Source organism: Homalodisca vitripennis, unplaced genomic scaffold (assembly GCF_021130785.1).
Source record: "Homalodisca vitripennis isolate AUS2020 unplaced genomic scaffold, UT_GWSS_2.1 ScUCBcl_8711;HRSCAF=16928, whole genome shotgun sequence".
Lineage (NCBI taxonomy): Eukaryota > Metazoa > Arthropoda > Insecta > Hemiptera > Cicadellidae > Homalodisca > Homalodisca vitripennis.
The window spans coordinates 1-18,111 of NW_025784817.1; the positions used below are offsets into that span (position 1 = coordinate 1).

At 42.8% G+C, this 18,111-nt stretch overlaps 1 protein-coding gene across 1 annotated transcript; it reads left to right on the forward strand.

Annotated features, from left to right (window-relative positions):
- Positions 1–17,259: 17,259 nt before the first annotated feature.
- Positions 17,260–17,893, forward strand: LOC124374485. Its single transcript, XM_046832691.1, has 2 exons — positions 17,260–17,345; positions 17,401–17,893. Exons 1-2 carry the CDS (start codon positions 17,260–17,262, stop codon positions 17,891–17,893), a joined length of 579 nt encoding a protein of 192 aa, XP_046688647.1.
- The last annotated feature ends 218 nt before the right edge of the window (positions 17,894–18,111 follow it).

Sequence of the window (18,111 nt, forward strand, 5' to 3'; positions counted from 1 at the left end):
CCCCTCCACCCACATACCGGTCAAAATTAGACACGGGTAGCTCCAGAGACTGCTTTCCACGACACGCATTCCAGGACTGTTACTGGACTGCGCCACATCGTAAATATACTATGTTTTTAAAATATAGCTTGCAACCAGCCAGGTCGCTCTCTCTTCTCTCTCTCTCTTGGGACGGAACATTAAGTCCTCAGATAAATATGCTTTCTTGTCTATCCACGTATCACTTGTTTTATCTGAAACCTGTTCCATCTAACATAGTACTTTATCTGTTTTTTCTGTTTTAATACTTTATTCGAATTAGATAAACGTCACCAGTTTTTTGCTTTGGCTCAGTTCCCTCTTTGTTAAAAACCATCCTTTTAAACACAGTCCCCTCTAGAGTCCATCGAGAATGTATGTCTTTGGATTGCTCGGTTTCACGCGCGAATCACTGGTGAATATTTACATTCGTCCAGTTCGGCATGTAACCTTTTTTTTAAAAAACACGCTTGATACTTCGCTAATTCTTACTTTTATCGTTCACGTTGAAACTTTGACTCGATCTGTTTTTTTCCTTTATTTCTTCTCAGATTTTTCGAATACGCGTCAGTAATATAGCTTTACGTGTTTTTTCCCCTCACATCCATTCGGTTTCATACCGATTGCTCCTGTGGAACGGGGACGACAGCTTGTTGCTACTCCTTTAACTATATCTCGGTAACATTGGAGAGCCACTCGTAAATTACCTCTAGCAGTAAACAGTTTCCACATTTTTTTCTTTTAGCAGTCCGATTGAGACCGTTTACTACTATACTTGCTTTATAAGCTTCATCGAGTAAGTTGTTATAGTTGATTTTATTTCGTACGCCGTCATCAGTTTGTTAAACGATGTAATGTTGAACCATTCTTTACCCTGATCGTGTCTGAAAGGTTCTTACATTCTTAATGTCTTTCTTCAAAATTGGTTTTCTAACGCTCTCGCTACCATCTAATCCGGTTTTTACTCTGTTAGCGGTACAAGCAAATAGCAACAACTTTGTTTAAGCAATTTATCATCGTAAGTATGTATTTCATACCTTTGTTTTCACCAGCGGTTACGGGTAGTCATCTCTTACAAAGATCCGACTTGGTACAAATACGTCTTTTACCTTTTCAAGGGTGGACGCCACGCCTCTTGAAATTCGACGACAGAGCCGGTTCTGTGTTAGCTCGTTAGCTAGTTGACTTGACGCTTGTCCATGTACGCAAATGATGAATATCTAAGTAATTGCTTTTATATTTTAACCCCCTAAATTCTACAGCCCCCTCCACCGCTGTAGGACCGTGGGCATGCCATCCAAAAGACGCTTAGTTCATCGCCTCCGTTATTTCCCCTCTGGGCATTAACCGGATTGGTTGTCAACAACTGCTGATCGAGACTGTCAACACCTGGCCGGACCCGGGAAATACCCATTATCAGCCCCAGAGCCAACGCTGTATGCTGTTTGGATGGGACAACGAGTTTCCCATCCGTCCCCTTCCTTGTCCGCTTTGATACAAGGGTATTCTCTCGAGCCAGCGATAAAGGGACCGAGAGTAATGATACTATACTTCCCTTTAGTGAGTGGTAGTAGGATACTGGTGGAAAGAGTTTATGATAATCTAGAGTCTGCAAGAAGGCATTAATATTCGGATTAGTGGCTGAAATTAGCCTTATTGCATTTACTTCGATATCATTATACCACCTGCTGACGGTCGTTAAACACGGGTTTTTCCGAAGGGGCGCTTTGTAACAGGGTGGTTGGATCGCTCAGAGCGGTGCCCGTCCAGTGTAAGGTTTTCAACCTCATCTACATGCCGGTGATGTCCTTCGCACCTATACTCATGGTCCACAGACCGCAGGAGAACACACAACAACCTCGTACACGGACCGAAGGAAAAAGTTTGTTTTCTACCGGTGTTTTTGGGAGACCCGCAACCTCCTCGTCACCCCCGGCTCTGGGAACCGCGAATACAACAAGTCGTCAGGAAGTGCCGTCACAACATGTGTTGACCACAAGGGTGCCTAGTTAGTAAGAGGCGCCGTTCTGCCACGTAATCCCGCATCTTCAGTACTGAGTTTCGGCTCCCGTTGCAAAGTGCTAATAACCAATTATTCTTGTGTGGCGTATCAACCTTATGACTCGTTTTCTCGGTTTGATACGTTTTTAATAATATCCACTATCCACGATCGATCCTCTGCGTCATCCGTGGTCTCCAGTGCTAGTGAATTAGTAAGTTTTTTTGCGGGAATTCGCAAATCAGGATATTCGGTGTTGAGGAAGAATGAAGAAGAACCAGAATATTTTCCCGGTGTCGTTGGGTGAGATGGTGGATGGGAGTACTGACTAAAGGGGAATACAGTACAGGAGGTAAATTTATTCATTATTTTCTCATTTTCGCTCCAAACTCAATTCGACTGTGACAATAGACTCCATTACTTGTTAACATTAATTCTGTATTGTCAGCATAAGGTACCATCTAACTGGTTTTTGACATTTTACAATAACCATAAGGCAGGGTTCCATACTCACCTTCGCGTCTGCGTTTTGGACCTGTAATTTTGAAAACCTTTGTCTCTTTGACAGTAACTATTTGCCTGGACTTTGTTCTCCTAATTCTGTTTTCTTCAATATCGAGTGTTACCCAGGTTTCACTAAGAACCATTTCTTTAAGTTTTTCAAAATTTAGATTGTTTTGAAGTTTTTAGGTTAAGAGTGAGACCCTTGATTTTGCAGACAGATACAAAATCGTTTTTGTTTGTGGAAAAAACGCGATAAGCATACGTCTTTGGACCACCGGAAACAAATTCTACAATATGAGATCCGGGACCGTAGTTCTTTTAGCCAGCTCGTCTGTCATCTGCCCTAGGTAGTCGCCGGTATTTACTCTGTACAAGCCATTTTTGTATACGGGTACACAACACTGTCTGTATCGTAGTACAATACTTGTTTACCCAGTGCCTCCAGATGATCATAAAGCTTTAAACGGGCTTGACTTGTAGTGTAGGCAGCTAGGACAACGTTTACAGTGGCTAATGACTCGCCCACTTCCTCTAAATGTTGCCAGCTTACCAGGACAACGTCATCGTTGATTTCCTGTATTCTGTTTACGGCAACGCTAGAATCCATACACAGCTTAAACAGTTCCTCAGGGTCTCTGGTGATGAGCGTTTTTGTCTGGTTTTCTCTCTGCCCAAACTTACCCCAGAACGAGTTAAGCATTAACTTTGCTAGAGAGCGGAGGCCTTCGTTTTTTCTCTATCTTTGACGGATCGAGCTTTACTCCTCGTGGTCGTAATAATCCTGCACATATTTTTCCTTTTCCTCGTCTGACCGACACCATGATGGATAGCCGGACGCCTCTTGTTTTATCTTTAGAAATTTGTCGATAAAGTCTGTAAACAATCCGCCCGTTTCGAAAGTGGCTACGTTGTTACTCCCACAGCTCGTACATTTCAACAACTCTATAGCCTTTTTCAACTGCCTTCCGTACTTCATCCATCGTCCATGTGCCAATACAACGCCCTTTCCTCGTCACTGTGTTGACAGTCATCGTTGTTGAGCTCTTCGCCACAGACATTGCACAGTACAAACATTCAATGTTGTCATTCTATTCTAGCTGGAAGCACATGGATGATAAAGTATCATTTTGGAGGGTTAAGCAGTTTTGCTCTTACTAGGCATGCCCTCTCAACCCTGCATTCCCCTCGCATCTCTGCACTCTTTGTCACCAATGTAGATGGTAGGATGGGATATCGGATATCTGTGACCATGTTTACAAACGTATGGGGATATAGGGAGGAATACGTCCACTTATCTGTATTGTCTCATCTTCCGTACACTTTGTGAATTACTGTCATGGCATTTTCCGGTTTTCTTCCTCCGAAATATGCGTCTCGTGGATAGATTATTTCTAGCGGTAAGGTGTTCAAACACGGGTTGTGTTTTCCATAATATGTTAGGCTCCCTTTTCTGATTTTTAGTTTATTAAAGTTCACACTTGCCACATCTTCTACCACACCTCATAAGGTGTGACGGTGGACAAGCTTCTCGATTTCTGGCTCTTGTCCTCTCGCTATCATGAGTTCGAGGGTTGTCAGAAGGATTTCTCTTCAAACGGTTCACCTCTTTTTTGTAGGCGAAACACTTTTGGACATCCGTGATAGGTTATACTACCTTGAAATTCATAATATTCTGTCTCCAATCAAATCCCATCCACCTTTCTCATTTACCGCTCAATGTTGACCTCTCGCTCTCTTCCTGCGTGGCTGGTATTACTGAACACCTCGACCGGCTCGTCTCTTCTCCACGTCAACCATTGTAAAGAAATATGCCAGAATGCATATGGTTCCACTAATCTGTATCCTTTCTTTGGCAATTATTCTCGATTGTTTCAGGCATTTTAAGGATAAATTACGTACTTAAATGCGCTTGGTTACATGCGCTAGCTATGGTGACCAGCTTCCAGTAAACGGGTCGACAGTTGCATTTCGGCCTAAAAAATTAGGGATCTAAATTTAATACCACGACCTTTGAGCCGAGTATGTCAACGTCCCAGAGAATGCAATATTCTAATCAATTTCCTTCTGAAAGTCAAACACAGTAGTTTATTGCGATTACCTGTTCAGTTGTGCCATTTCTCGAAGTCCTTATGTAGTTCTTTTCAAACAATTGACTCTGGGCAAATACGAATACTTTTGCTTTACTGGTATCGGTGTCCCACGTAGTTTTGGAGGTATTGTGGCGATCGTGTTGAAACAGATGAGGGGAAGTAGCCTTTCTTCAGTCATTTCGGGACCAAGATCAAAGGCTTTACGGAAGAAGACGGGACGACGATGACATGTGGAAAAGTGAGTTGAGAGAGTCAATGAAAACGTACGTTGTCAAAACTCCAGCAAAATTACTTTTGGTCCCACGTCTGAGTAATGACTGTCACGGGTGATGAAATTTGGTCTCATTCCAGAATAGTATCTCAAAGATGAATATGGGAAGTCGAATCCTTGTCCGTTATGATGCTTATGACGCACAACGTCTTTGTTTATGGGTTGCGGAATATTCCATTTTAACATATGATTCATTATAAAATACTGGATATTGGGTCTTCCTGAAAGATTTTTCTGCGTTGGAGGAGGGCAGTTTCATACACACAAAACTCGTTATTATTTTATACATTTGGCTACAAGGAACTGTTCTCGAGACGCCACAAGTTAGCTTTTGTGAACCTTGACGTCAGGCTCGTTCTCTAAGAACATTCGTCCTGACGAGTCTCCAGGTCAAATGAAGTATTGCATACAAGAAGTTATTCATTCTTAGTGGGTAACTTTTTGTTTTGGAGCGCATATGTAACAATATGATTGATTAGCGGGTTTAAATTACTGCGCAAGTGACTCACGAAATTATACTCTTCACCGCATTCAGGGGTTGTGTTTTTCTATGTTTCTATGTTCGTTTATACTTGTTTCATTCTCACAGTCGAGACACTTTATCTCTGTTACGTTCTTTGGCAAGAGATCACCTTGGTGCGGCAGCAAAGCAGCGCTAGGGTTTTTAAAGTGACGGATTACACTCAGTGGCAGGTTATTCTCTGAATTGCTCTGAGCTTGCGAGGGAGGTGAGATTGTGCTACACAAGCCAGAGCAGGAGCACTTACAGATACATCGGTGATCACCTCTGTGGTCATACGGCACAATGACAAGCTGTTCACAATAGAAATGGCAAGCGAAAGCTTGCTCTGTTCAAATTAGTTATCCACGTTGAAGTGACCTTGTTGTGAAACAACAAGTTTTATTTTGATAAGAGGCTTCCGTTATGTGTTACCACTGGAAGTATATCCGTCCCGCCCGTTTTGCAATTATAAGCTGAATACTGTTATGTTATATTACCTTCTTCAATGTGGTCTTGTGAAAAACTTTTCAAAGTTCACGGCTTAGTGACCAAGGCCTCCTCCTGCTTCTGAAAATATTAACTCTAATGCCTTTGCCATTAGTTTCTGTGCTCTATAAATGTTATTGTGCTACTTGAGTCCTTGTTTACCTTTCGTAGCGTATACGCTTTAAGTTGAGGATCCTTTTTTGGCATAGGCTTTTGCTTAGCCGACTAATAGCTCGGGGCAGACACTAGATTATCGCTGATATTCTTAATGGACTACGATACTCTTTTTCCGTACCTTGTGCCACTCTTGCGCTGAAGCTATTGTATTTACCGGGCCTATTTACTACCTCTACCTACGCGGCCAGGATTGACAACCGTACAAGACACATTGAAACGTAATTCACTAGAAGTGACAGATTCAGCGTTACTCTGTTACAATACCTCCAAAATATTTTCCTTAACACGTCAAGGTTAACTTCATCAGCTGGTCTAAAGGCTACGTATCCCGGATCTTTATTCTTGAAATTTAAACTGTTCAAAGTGAAACCTAGGTAATCTGTATCTGAAGCTTTAGCTTTCATTTGCTCTACAACTTCTCCGAACCCCCGCTTAATCCAATCCAGTTCAGATATTCCTTCAGGAGGACTGTTGAATTTAAACGTTGTTCTCATACCGTAAAGTCTAAACTTTTTGACATACGTTTTCACTGGTGTTTACTAAATATACAGGCTCTAGCATATTTACCGACATGATATATGGGCTTATTGAGAAATGTAGTTGAGGTTTATGTTAAACAAATATGACAATGTTATTTTTAAATTTGTTTAAAATGAACGGCTATCGTTGAGATGGTACAATGTAGCTATACACAATGACAATGACAGAATAGTGTTAAGTGAACAAGTAAGAAGCAGGCTTACCACAGTGAACAGCAGCACGGTTAATGACTGGCCATCGGTCGGCCGCTCTATTTATATAGCGCTCCGGTAATGTTCGGTAACCTGAGCACCTATAAATAGCTGACTCACCGGTATGGACTGAAGACTAATGATCTGCACTTGGCTCACGTAGCTCCCAGGCTGACGCAATATGATTTAATGTTTCATGTTGGTTACTGTGGAATGCACATCTGTGTAGTTATTACTGGAGTCGTTGGAATGTGCACCTGCATCCGTCACCGAGAGAGGGAGAAGAGCCGTTGGAATGCACATCTGTGTAGTTATTATTGGAGTCGTTTAACGCCGGGCGCCCCGCGCCGCACGTACAGCCATATCGCGCCGCCACGCACAACTCGTCTCCGTGGTCCAGTGGTCAGCGCGACAGTCTCGCATTCGTAGGGGTCCGGGTTCGGATACCGGCCGCCGGAGACACAAATTTTTGTTCATCCGCCATGACACCGTCCGCCATCGCTCGTCCGCCATCGCTCTCGTAAGGTGGGGGGCTTGCTGCTCTCCCATTGGCTGGGGGTCGTCGCAGGGGGTCTAGGAGGGGGCGGGGGTGTGGGAGGGGGGGAGGGGAGGGGGGGGGGGCAGGGGCGTGGCCTAGCCGCCATTGCTGCTTTCTCATTGGTCCAGAATAACTCCATAAGAGCCCATGTTAGCGCTAAAGTGGCGCCCGTTCTACTTACGACTCTATACAATTCTATTAGATAGGGACGTGTCTTTTATGTGATAAAAAATAAGGACAGTGTCAGTATAGTTGACTGTAAGTGACTTCAACTCGTAAATATTTATATAGTACTGCGTAAACTTTAGGAGATATATTAAAATTGATTGGTGAGGTAGTTCTTATATCTTTAAATATGAAATCTTTCTTAATTCTATGACTTCAGTAAGGACGGGAAGTGTTTAAGGTGTAACATTTATCGTATGTGGTAAATTAAATATCAAAACTGTGTCAGTTTAGTCAACTGTAAAGGACTCATTAGAAGAGAAAGGAGAGTAATATCTATTCGTGACTAAATGGAAGTATGTGGTGTTTGAATGGAACACATGACACGGCTTTGAGTGTACATAACAGTGGACATGGATGAGTGAACCCAATCAATGTCCACGTTAACCCCTAAACACGTTGACTCACCCTGCACCCTCTGTCACATACTCCATGTCCACCAACAGCCCTCGAATGGCTACAAATGTGGTGCCCATTTACTTCAATTAACAGACAAAGGCAGGCTCATAGGGTCCCGGAACTCGTGGGTGTAAGTGAACCCTATATATTATGCTACCAGTCAGTTGGATATAGCCTAATCTACACTCTGTTAGTTATAGCCTACGCTACCAGTCAGTTGGATATAGCCTAATCTACACTCTGTTAGTTATAGCCTACGCTATCAGTCAGTTGGATACAGCCTAATCTACACTCAGTTAGTTATAGCCTACGCTACAAGTCAGTTGGATATAGCCTAATCTACACTCTGATAGTTATAGCCTACGCTACCAGTCAGTTGGATACAGCCTAATCTACACTCTGTTATTTATAGCCTACGCTACAAGTCAGTTGGATATAGCCTAATATACACTCTGTTAGTTATAGCCTACGCTACCAGTCAGTTGGATATAGCCTAATCTACACTATGTTAGTTATAGCCTACGCTACCAGTCAGTTGGATATAGCCTAATCTACACTATGTTTAGTTATAGCCTACGCTACCAGTCAGTTGGATATAGCCTAATCTACACTCTGTTAGTTATAGCCTACGCTACCAGTCAGTTGGATATAGCCTAATCTACACTCTGTTAGTTATAGCCTACGCTACCAGTCAGTTGGATACAGCCTAATCTACACTCTGTTAGTTATAGCCTACGCTACCAGTCAGTTGGATATAGCTAATCTACACTCTGTTAGTTATTGCCTACGCTACCAGTCAGTTGGATATAGCCTAATCTACACTCTGTTAGTTTATAGCCTACGCTACCAGTCAGTTGGATACAGCCTAATCTACACTCTGTTAGTTATAGCCTACGCTACCAGTCAGTTGGATACAGCCTAATCTACACTCTGTTAGTTATAGCCTACGCTACCAGTCAGTTGGATACAGCCTAATCTACACTCAGTTAGTTTATAGCCTACGCTACCAGTCAGTTGGATATAGCCTAATCTACACTCAGTTAGTTATAGCCTACGCTACAAGTCAGTTGGATATAGCCTAATCTACAACTCAGTTAGCTATATATTCTGACGCTATTAGTCAGATAGATGTCAACCAAAGCTGGAGGTACATACCAAGTTAAGCTATTCGATTTACGTGTTGCAGATTTTGGAACGGTTCGGGTTTGAAATTAGTTTTAAGTGGTATTAGGTTACAATTCATTCAATTACTTAAATTTATCATATTTTTATTTTCAAAAACAACATGTATCGTGTATATGTACTTAAATTTTTTTATACAAGTTAAAATTTGTTGTAGTCGGGTTGCATTGCTGTTACCGTAAAATGTTTTTATATCTATATACTTTAGTAACTTAATAGCAACTGCATGTCTTCTTCAAACTTGCAAATGTGTATCATTTATAAGTTAGTGTATTTTATTAATTAATATTTTGTAGAAGTATTGTCGTTTTGCTAACGTGTATTATTCATCTACTTATTGTAATCAATTGAAGTAATGGTTGCTACCGTTGGAAATAAATAAATAAATACCGTATTCAAATTAATCCCGCAGCAAGTGCTTAAAATTACAAAAAATGATCTGCAAAATCCATAATCATGTTTTTAATAAATTGTTTAATATTAACCACCCCCAGTAACTCATTTTATAGCGTATATTTAAAGTGAAATATTGTGCATTTTTAAAACTTGTACTACTCCGTTTAACTGTATTTTAACTCCTCTTCGTAAAGTATCGCGTATTTGAGTCATATGTGCGTCAATTTTGAACTTGGAATTATTTATTATGATATCTTTAAAAATAATTTATTCATCAAACAATTAAAAACTTTGTCCATTTTAAAGAGATATATTTTAACAGATGGAAAACTAAGCAAGATAAAAATATAATTTATAGGCATTTTTTTATACTTTTACTTGAAAATCGTTACTGTGTAGTTCATGGAGTAATTTATTGGCAATCTGCATAAGTAGAATATGACGTCTGCAATTCTGTTTTGTCATAATTATTTTGTGGTAATAAAATTAAAACAAAATGCATTAAAACAATACAAAGATTACATAGTTACTCAACTTAATACCATTGTATTAGAATACCAGTAATAAAAACATATATATATATATATATATATATATATATATAATATATATATATATATTAACTGTGTATGTTTAATGAGAAAGTTACAAGTTCTACTCTGTTCGTGGCTCACTCCAGTGTCAAGAGTCAATACATACGATTGCTCTTACAGATATACAATTACATTTATATTTATTAACTGTGTTTGTTTTACGGGGGGGATTACGCGGTGGCTCTGCTCCCGGGGTCGATGAAATTTCTACATTTGTTTAAAAAAATAATATTAAGAATCTTTTACCACCGATCTAACATTTAATCAATCTCAGTTTTTACCTCAGGAGTTTTCCCAAACAAACTAAAAATTAGCCAAAGTAATACCTTTGTATAAGTCTAATGATAAATCCGAAATGAACAATTACAGAACGATTTCATTGCTAAGAGCGGTCGGTAAAGTACTGGAGAAGTGCATAAAATCTCAGTTTCAAAATTATCTTGAAATAAATAATATTATATCAAAATCTCAATTTCGATTTAGGCCAGGTAAAAATACTTCTGACGCCCTTTTTGAAATCAATAAACTTATAATAGACGCTTTAAAAGAAAATTATAAATCATTACTTCTTTTTATTGATCTAGCCAAAGCTTTCGATTCTATAGATAAAAATTTGTTACTTAGTAAACTTGAATGTATTGGAGTCCAAAGGATGGCTTTAAATTGGTTCATAAGTTATTTAAGCGGTCGAAACCAAGTTGTGTGTATAAATAATATTAGCAGTAAACCTCAGGAAGTAAATTATGGAGTCGTTCAGGGAAGCACGTTAGGTCCTTTATTATTTTTTAGTGTATATAAATAACCTAGATAAACTGAATCTCACAGGAAAACTACTCCTGTTTGCAGATGATACAGTGGTAATTCATAGCGAAAAAACTTGGCATGAAGTATATGAAAACTGCTTCCCAAGAATTAAATTTAATACATAAATGGTTTTCTGACAATATGTTAACTATGAATGTCAGTAAAACAATAGTGTTTACCGATCGCACTACGCGCTGCGAGCGGGCCACCTGCGGACCTGCGGCTGCTGCTGCGCTCGTGCGGTGACTCTCTCAATACTGCATGTGATTGCCAGCTGATAGAGAGGGTGGACCAGTACAAGTATCTCGGTGTAATTATTGATGCAAAACTCAAGTGGGAACCTCACGTTAATTGTATAAAGTCCAAATTAAGGAAATTAATCTATATATTTCGTAAAATTAGACCAAACTCTATATTATAATGAGTTAAAAACAGTTTACTTTGCGTATGTACAGTCCATTTAAAATTACGGTATCATCGCATGGGGAGGGGCCTACAAAACTACATTAGAACCATTAAATGTTATTCAAAAATCAATAATAAAAACAGCTTTTAATAAATCAAAGACAATTGTCATCTACTCTGTTATTTATGGAGATATTTTTACAATTAGGCAGTTATTTATTAGGACTGTACTGGTCTACACCTACCCTCATAAAGATGCCGTCCTCACCCCTATTGTTCACAGTTACCCTACAAGAAAACGCTGTGAGTGTGGGCTTGCAGGTCCCTTTAATTAAACTGTCTATTAACCTCACTAACGCATACTATGTCGCCAACACACTGTACAGGACACTTGCCCTCTGTGATAAGGGAACCTGCAGGACGAACCTGTTAGTGGCTTCAAGCGGCTGGTCACTGCCTGGCTTCGTATGATCGGTCCGGACGGTGCTGAGGCCCTCCTCTCCCCCACTTACCGGGACCGTTACCAATGAAAACAACGAAATCATTGCTATTACTAACTTTACCGATACAGTCATGAACTTCCACTCTTTACTGTCATCCGTGCGTCATCGTCTCTGAGATAATGTATTTTTTGTTTGTCCATCTTCATTTGTTTTTACCGTGTTTTATTTAAATGCGTGCTAAGACAGCATATTCTAGAATTTTTTGTGTGATTTTGATTCAATCTTATACTTTAAATTATGCATAGACTCTCAAGTTTTTATTTATTTATTTTTCATTAACATATAGCATTTCTTATTTTATTATTAATAATTTGTACATTCTAGATTTGAACTGGACAGCACGCACAGACTTTGTTCTAATGTGCTGTCAATTTTCATGCATTAACATGTACAAGTGTTGGAAATTTGTTTTTGAAAATAAATTTATTTGAGTCTTATTTGAGTCTTTGTTTAATGAGAAAGTTACAAGTTCTACTCTGTTAGTGGCTCACTCCAGTGTCAAGAGTCAATACATACGATTGCTTTTACAGATATACAATTACATTTATATTTATTAACTGTGTATGTTTAATGAGAAAGTTAAAAGTTCTACTTGTTAGTGGCTCACTCCAGTGCCAAGAGTCGATACAGACGATTGCTCTTACAGATATACAATTAGTTCAAGTTCAAGTTCAAAACTCTTTATTCAAGTCAACAAAAGTACATAAATCTCACCAAATCCCAATGCGCCTCACAGGGCGCGTGCGGGAAAAGTAGTTGACAGTTAAACATGTTAAGCTTTGAAACATTTTTGCAGTCGTTCATTTTTTATCTCCCACCACCATTAACTTTTAATCCAATAGAAAATAGAGACAATTCAAAAATTACAAAAATATATAATAAACTGCTAACAATAAAAACCTGTTTGCCATTGTAAGTAAAAACAATTCTGGAAATATGCACTACGATGATCTATAGATTTTTAACCGGAAACAATAGTATGTACTATAAATAATTAACAGTAAAAACAACAATAACATTGAAATAATAATAACAATTTCGTTAACTGTTTAAACTATGAAGTAGAAAAGGCCTATAACAAGAAATAAACTATAAAGTAGAAAAGACCTATAACAATAAATAAACTATGAAGAATTAACAATAAAATTATGTAACTAAGCAATGTAACAAATAAACCTTATAATCTAAAAAAACAGTATAAATTTAAATATTAAACCATAGACAATGACAATGACTTCCCATCAGTTTATATCAATATTTGGTGGACATGATAGATACTATTAACATTAAATTTTGTATCGTATAATATTGCCTTCCTTAAGGGAGAGGCAATAGCCACGGGCGACCCCCAGAACGTCTGGTTTTCCGGTGCTGGAAAACGGAGGCCAGGCCTCAAGGAACTGGGGTAGGGACACTGTTTCCGAGGGTATACCCGCTCTGGCTATTCTGGGCCGTCCCTTGCCGCACGATGCGCTGGTTCTGAACACCCATGGACTCTTTATCACAAAAAAACACAACTGAAATCAAAAAGCGGAGAAGAGCTCTCAACCTTTCACTCGAAGCTCCAAGATAGCTAGGACGCCGCCTAAGGCAGTAGTCCCATTAGCGGAAGCCTCGGCAACGAAAGTGAGTGGCAAGGCCGAAGCAACACCGAAGGTGCCTGGAACGGGAATGAAGACATCACCCCCTCCGGTATGTTTTCACATCCCCGAAATGCAGGGAGAAGGTGCAGTTAAAACTACTGGGGTGCACCCAAGGACCCAGATTCCCAAAATCCCCCAAATGGTTGAGAAAAATAACACCTTAAGTACTCTTTCTACAACTTTCGAGCTAGGCCTGTTGCGAGCAGCAAACAAGCTGATGCCGAAAAGGAGGAGGAAAAGCACCTTTTAGAGATCGAAGTTTTTATCAAAAAAGATGGAGACAGCTGTTAGGCAGCAGCCTAACGTTAACCGTACCATCAAAGATGGCCTGCCAAAGATTAAGGATTTGTTGGCCACAGTAATGCAATGCCGAAAGATCAGGCACAAGGCAAGAGCCCAAGAGTATACCTTAGCTTCTCCAAAGGCTGGCAATGCTAACAAAAAGCGGAAGGTAAGAACCTCATTACCTTCTAGCCCCGATTGCGACACCTGTGGTGATAGCGACGGCAACGCAGACTTCCCCTGTGGTGTCCAAAAATTCCACCAAAATACAGGATAAGCCCCCTGAGCAACACCCAACTGATAGCCCGCGTACTACTTACGAGGAGGGTGTTGTCCAACAGTCACCTGAGAGGCAGTGGGAGAAAAAGTTGACGAGAAGGGAGAAGAGGCAGAAGAAGCGGGCGGAGGTCGCTACAAAGAAATTAGGTGACGGAAAGACGCCAAAAGTGACTAAGTCTACTCCGGCCAGGGCAGCGTCAAGAAACCCCGCGGCGCTAAAACACAAACCGAGTAGGCCAAGGTTGGAAGCAATATTGATCAAGCCCTCCGGGGGGCGATCGTTTGCTGAAGTCTTGGGGGAACTCCGGGCGAAAGCCAAGCCAGAGTCAGAGACTGTCATTAAGGCAATTCGACGGACCCAAAACGGGGATGTATTGCTCGAGCTGGGGAAGTCGAAAGATTAAAGCCGCTTTTGCTGAGAGCTTAAAAAAAGCACTCGGAGACAAGGGGTCCGTGCGGTCACTCGACCCAAAGGTTATCGATTGAAATTCGTGACCTTGACGGACTCACCAATGATAGCGAGGTTAACAGAGGCTATAAAGCGGGCTATTCCCGAATTAAAAGAATCTACATTTAAAGTATGGCTCACAAAGCCGAACCGCAGCCAGCAGCGAATGGCGGTCGCCGAATTAGGCGAGAGACACGCCAATAAGCTGTTGGCTCTCCAACATCTGCGAGTTGGCTGGGTGAGTGGCCGGGTTAAACGAAGAGTTGTCGTCCCACGGTGCTTCCGCTGCCTTGGGTTCGGCCACTCCTCTCGAGCCTGTAAGGGGCCTGACCGCACCAATCACTGTTTTCAGTGTGGTCAGATCGGACATAAGAGGCAGGATTGTAACCAGAACTCCTGTTTCATTTGTTAAAGAAGCTGGCAGTAAGGGTAACGCCCTGGAGCACATACCGGGCTCAGGACGGTGCGGTGTGTTTTAAGGCCGCACTTGAACGGGCAAAGGGGAAAGCTCAGTAATTCGGCTCCTCCAGTGCAATCTAGAGAGATCCAGGACAGCTGATAGTCTGCTTGACCGGCTGGCCCAAGAACATGGTGCCGACGCGCTCTTAGTGAGCGAGCAGTATCGAATTAGGGGACCCTTCGGTGTGGTTTCCCGACACACTCCATACTGCTGCTTTCTGGGTGCGGAATCCACAAGAAGTTTTGATGCGGAGCCATGGACAAGGCCGAGGATTCGTCTGGGCAAGGTGTAGGGACGTTACAATTTTTTAGTTGCTACCTCACCCCCAACGAGGCCATCCAGGACTTCCGCGATAAGATCGACTGCTTGGAAGAGAGCGTGATTGGCACCAGTGGACATGTCATCGTTGGTGGGGACTTCAACGCAAGGGCTGTCGAGTGGGGAATGTCTCTCACCAATTCCCGGGGGAAGTACATCCTGGACTTTGCTGCCAGGGCTGGACTCATTGTTATCAACGAGGGCAATTACGCCTACTTTCCAGCTCCCCGGGCAAAGAGGCACGATCCCCGACATAACCCTTGCGTCTGAGTCACTCTTGCCGCGGATCTCACACTGGATGGTGCTTGATGATTACACTGCCAGTGATCATCAGTATATCTTGTTTGATGTAACGGACGGCCTGCGAAGAACCTCTGCACCTCGAGAAGTACCGCTCCAGTGGAATACTAAGAATCTGGACGCGGGAAAGTTTCACCGATGTCATCTTACGGGCAACAACGCGGGAAACTGCGGTGCACGGTGGGGCTTGCACCGAGGACATTGGTTTCGTCAGTGATGGGGACTAATAACCTCGGCCTGCGATAAGTCCATGCCACGCAGGGAGAATAAGGTGCAACAAGCAACCCGTTTATTGGTGGACAGACAAGATTGCGGATCTCCTAGAGCATGTTTAAGAACCAGAAGAGTTGCCATGAGAGCTAGAAATCCCGCAGACCGAGGTCGCGTAAGACGGAGGCCTATAAGGCTGTAAGAAAGACTCTCCGCCGGGCTATCAACCGGAGCAAGCATGACTGCTGGCGGAAAACTCAGGGAGGACGTCGATTCCGATCCATGGGGTCTGGGGTACAAGATTGTAACCCGAAAGATTGGCGCACGATCACCTCCATCCGTTCATGGACGGCGCCACCATGGAGAAGGTTGTCCAGTCCCTGTTTCCAACTCATCCGCCGAGGCAAGAAGTCATATTCGATAGGGTGGAGGACATCCCGCTTTTCAGTAATGAGGAGCTGGAGACAGCTGTCCTCTCCCTGAAGAACAACAAGGCTCCTGGTCCAGATGGGATTACGAGTGAAGCTCTTAAACAAGTTTTCCAAGTCAATCCAAGGATTCTATTAAATATGTATAATGCCTGCCTTTCTGAAGCGGTGTTCCCGTCCCGGTGGAAAAGAGCCAGGCTTGTACTAATTAACAAGGGGGAAAAGGTTGACCCTGACCTGCCTTCGTCCTACAGGCCTTTGCGTATGTTGGACACAGCAGGGAAACTTTTTGAGAAGTTGATCCGCTCCCGACTGACATTAGCCGTGGAAAGCTGTCGGGGATTTGTGCCCCCACCAGTACGGCTTCAGGAAGGGGCGGTCAAACCATTGACGCAATTGAAGAGGTCCGGAGAGCAGTTCAGATGGCTGAGGAGTCATAGTCGGTACTCTCGTCGAGTTGTGCTTCTTGTTACGCTTGATGTCAAGAATGCTTTCAATTCGGCGAGATGGGCTGATATGTTGGATGCATTGCGGAACACCTTTCGCATTCCCAGCGTACCTGCTCAGGCTCATCGAAGACTATCTTCGGGCCCGACTCCTTATATACGACACTAAAGAAGGGACGCGGACAATGAATGTGACCTCCGGCGCCGCACAGGGCTCAATCCTGGGTCCGGATCTCTGGAATGTCTCCTATGACAGCCTTCTGAGGTCCGAGATGCCGGATGAGACAGTTTTAGTTGGGTACGCCGATGACGTCGCAGCACTGATTGCCGCACGCAACGTTGAGCTGGCCCAGCTGAAGCTGAACCAAGTCATGCGCGTCGTGAACAACTGGATGGAGGATCGCGGGCTATCTCTTGCTTTGGCTAAGACAGAGATTGTTAATCTTGACTAAGAAGAGGATTGACACTGTCGTTCCACTTCGCGTGGGTGGGGTGACTGTCCAATCTACTCGTGCCGCCAAGTACCTTGGGGTTATGGTGGGACAATAAGCTGACCTGGAGAGACCAAATCTTCCGTACTGCGGACAAGGCCGCTAAGGTAGTGCAATCCCTTAGTAGGCTAATGGCCAACGTCGGTGGTCCCAGGTCTAGCCGAAGACGGCTCCTCATGTCTGCAGTCCAGTCCGTCCTCCTGTACGGAGCTGAGGTGTGGGCAGATGCTTTAAATAAGGAGGTGTATCGGATGCGGCTTGCTCGGGTGCAGCGAACAAGCAGCTCTCAGAGTCGCATCAGCATATCGTACAGTTTCTGAGCCTGCCGTCCTGGTGATTGCTGGAGTCATCCCGGTCAAACTTCTGGCTGAAGAGAGGAAAGCAATATACCAGCGAAAAGGCGAGATCGGCAAGGAACGTGCCACATCAGAAGAGCGCACCCGCACCTACCGGCAATGGCAGGAGTTGTGGGATCAAGAGACCCGAGGACGTTGGACAGCACGGCTGACACCGATGGTCCAGCTCTGGGTGAAACGGCGACATGGTGAGGTGGACTATTACCTCACCCAGTTTCTCACCGGTCATGGATATTTTCAGTCCTACCTTTTCTTGATGCGAAAGACCGGTTCACCGGACTGCATTTATTGCCCGGGTGTTCCCGATGATGCGGAGCATACATTCTTCGCTGCCCACATTGGGAAAGGCCCCGCCTTGAGGCAACACGCACTCTGGGTGTTTTTTCGGTGGACTCTGTCTGTCAAGTGATGCTGGAGGGTCAGGACAACTGGAAACTGTGTGTCTCATTTTGTCCAGGGTATTTCTCCGCGCTAAAAAGATGGATCTAGACCTAAATGCGGTTTAGACCTTTGACTTTCTGATGGCTGGATAGGCGCAGGCTGAGTGCTTAGGTAAATTCAGACCTAACCTGAAGTGATGTGACAAACAGTTTCCGGGTTGGGATCCTGAAGTATAGAGGAGGTTTT

Bases quoted from the DNA above. Each gene is read 5' to 3' on its own strand.
- LOC124374485 (XM_046832691.1), top strand. From the start codon at position 17,260: ATGGCCAACGTCGGTGGTCCCAGGTCTAGCCGAAGACGGCTCCTCATG. The intron at 17,346-17,400 runs GTGGGCAGATGC...GCTCGGGTGCAG, and splicing joins CTCCTGTACGGAGCTGAGGT to CGAACAAGCAGCTCTCAGAG.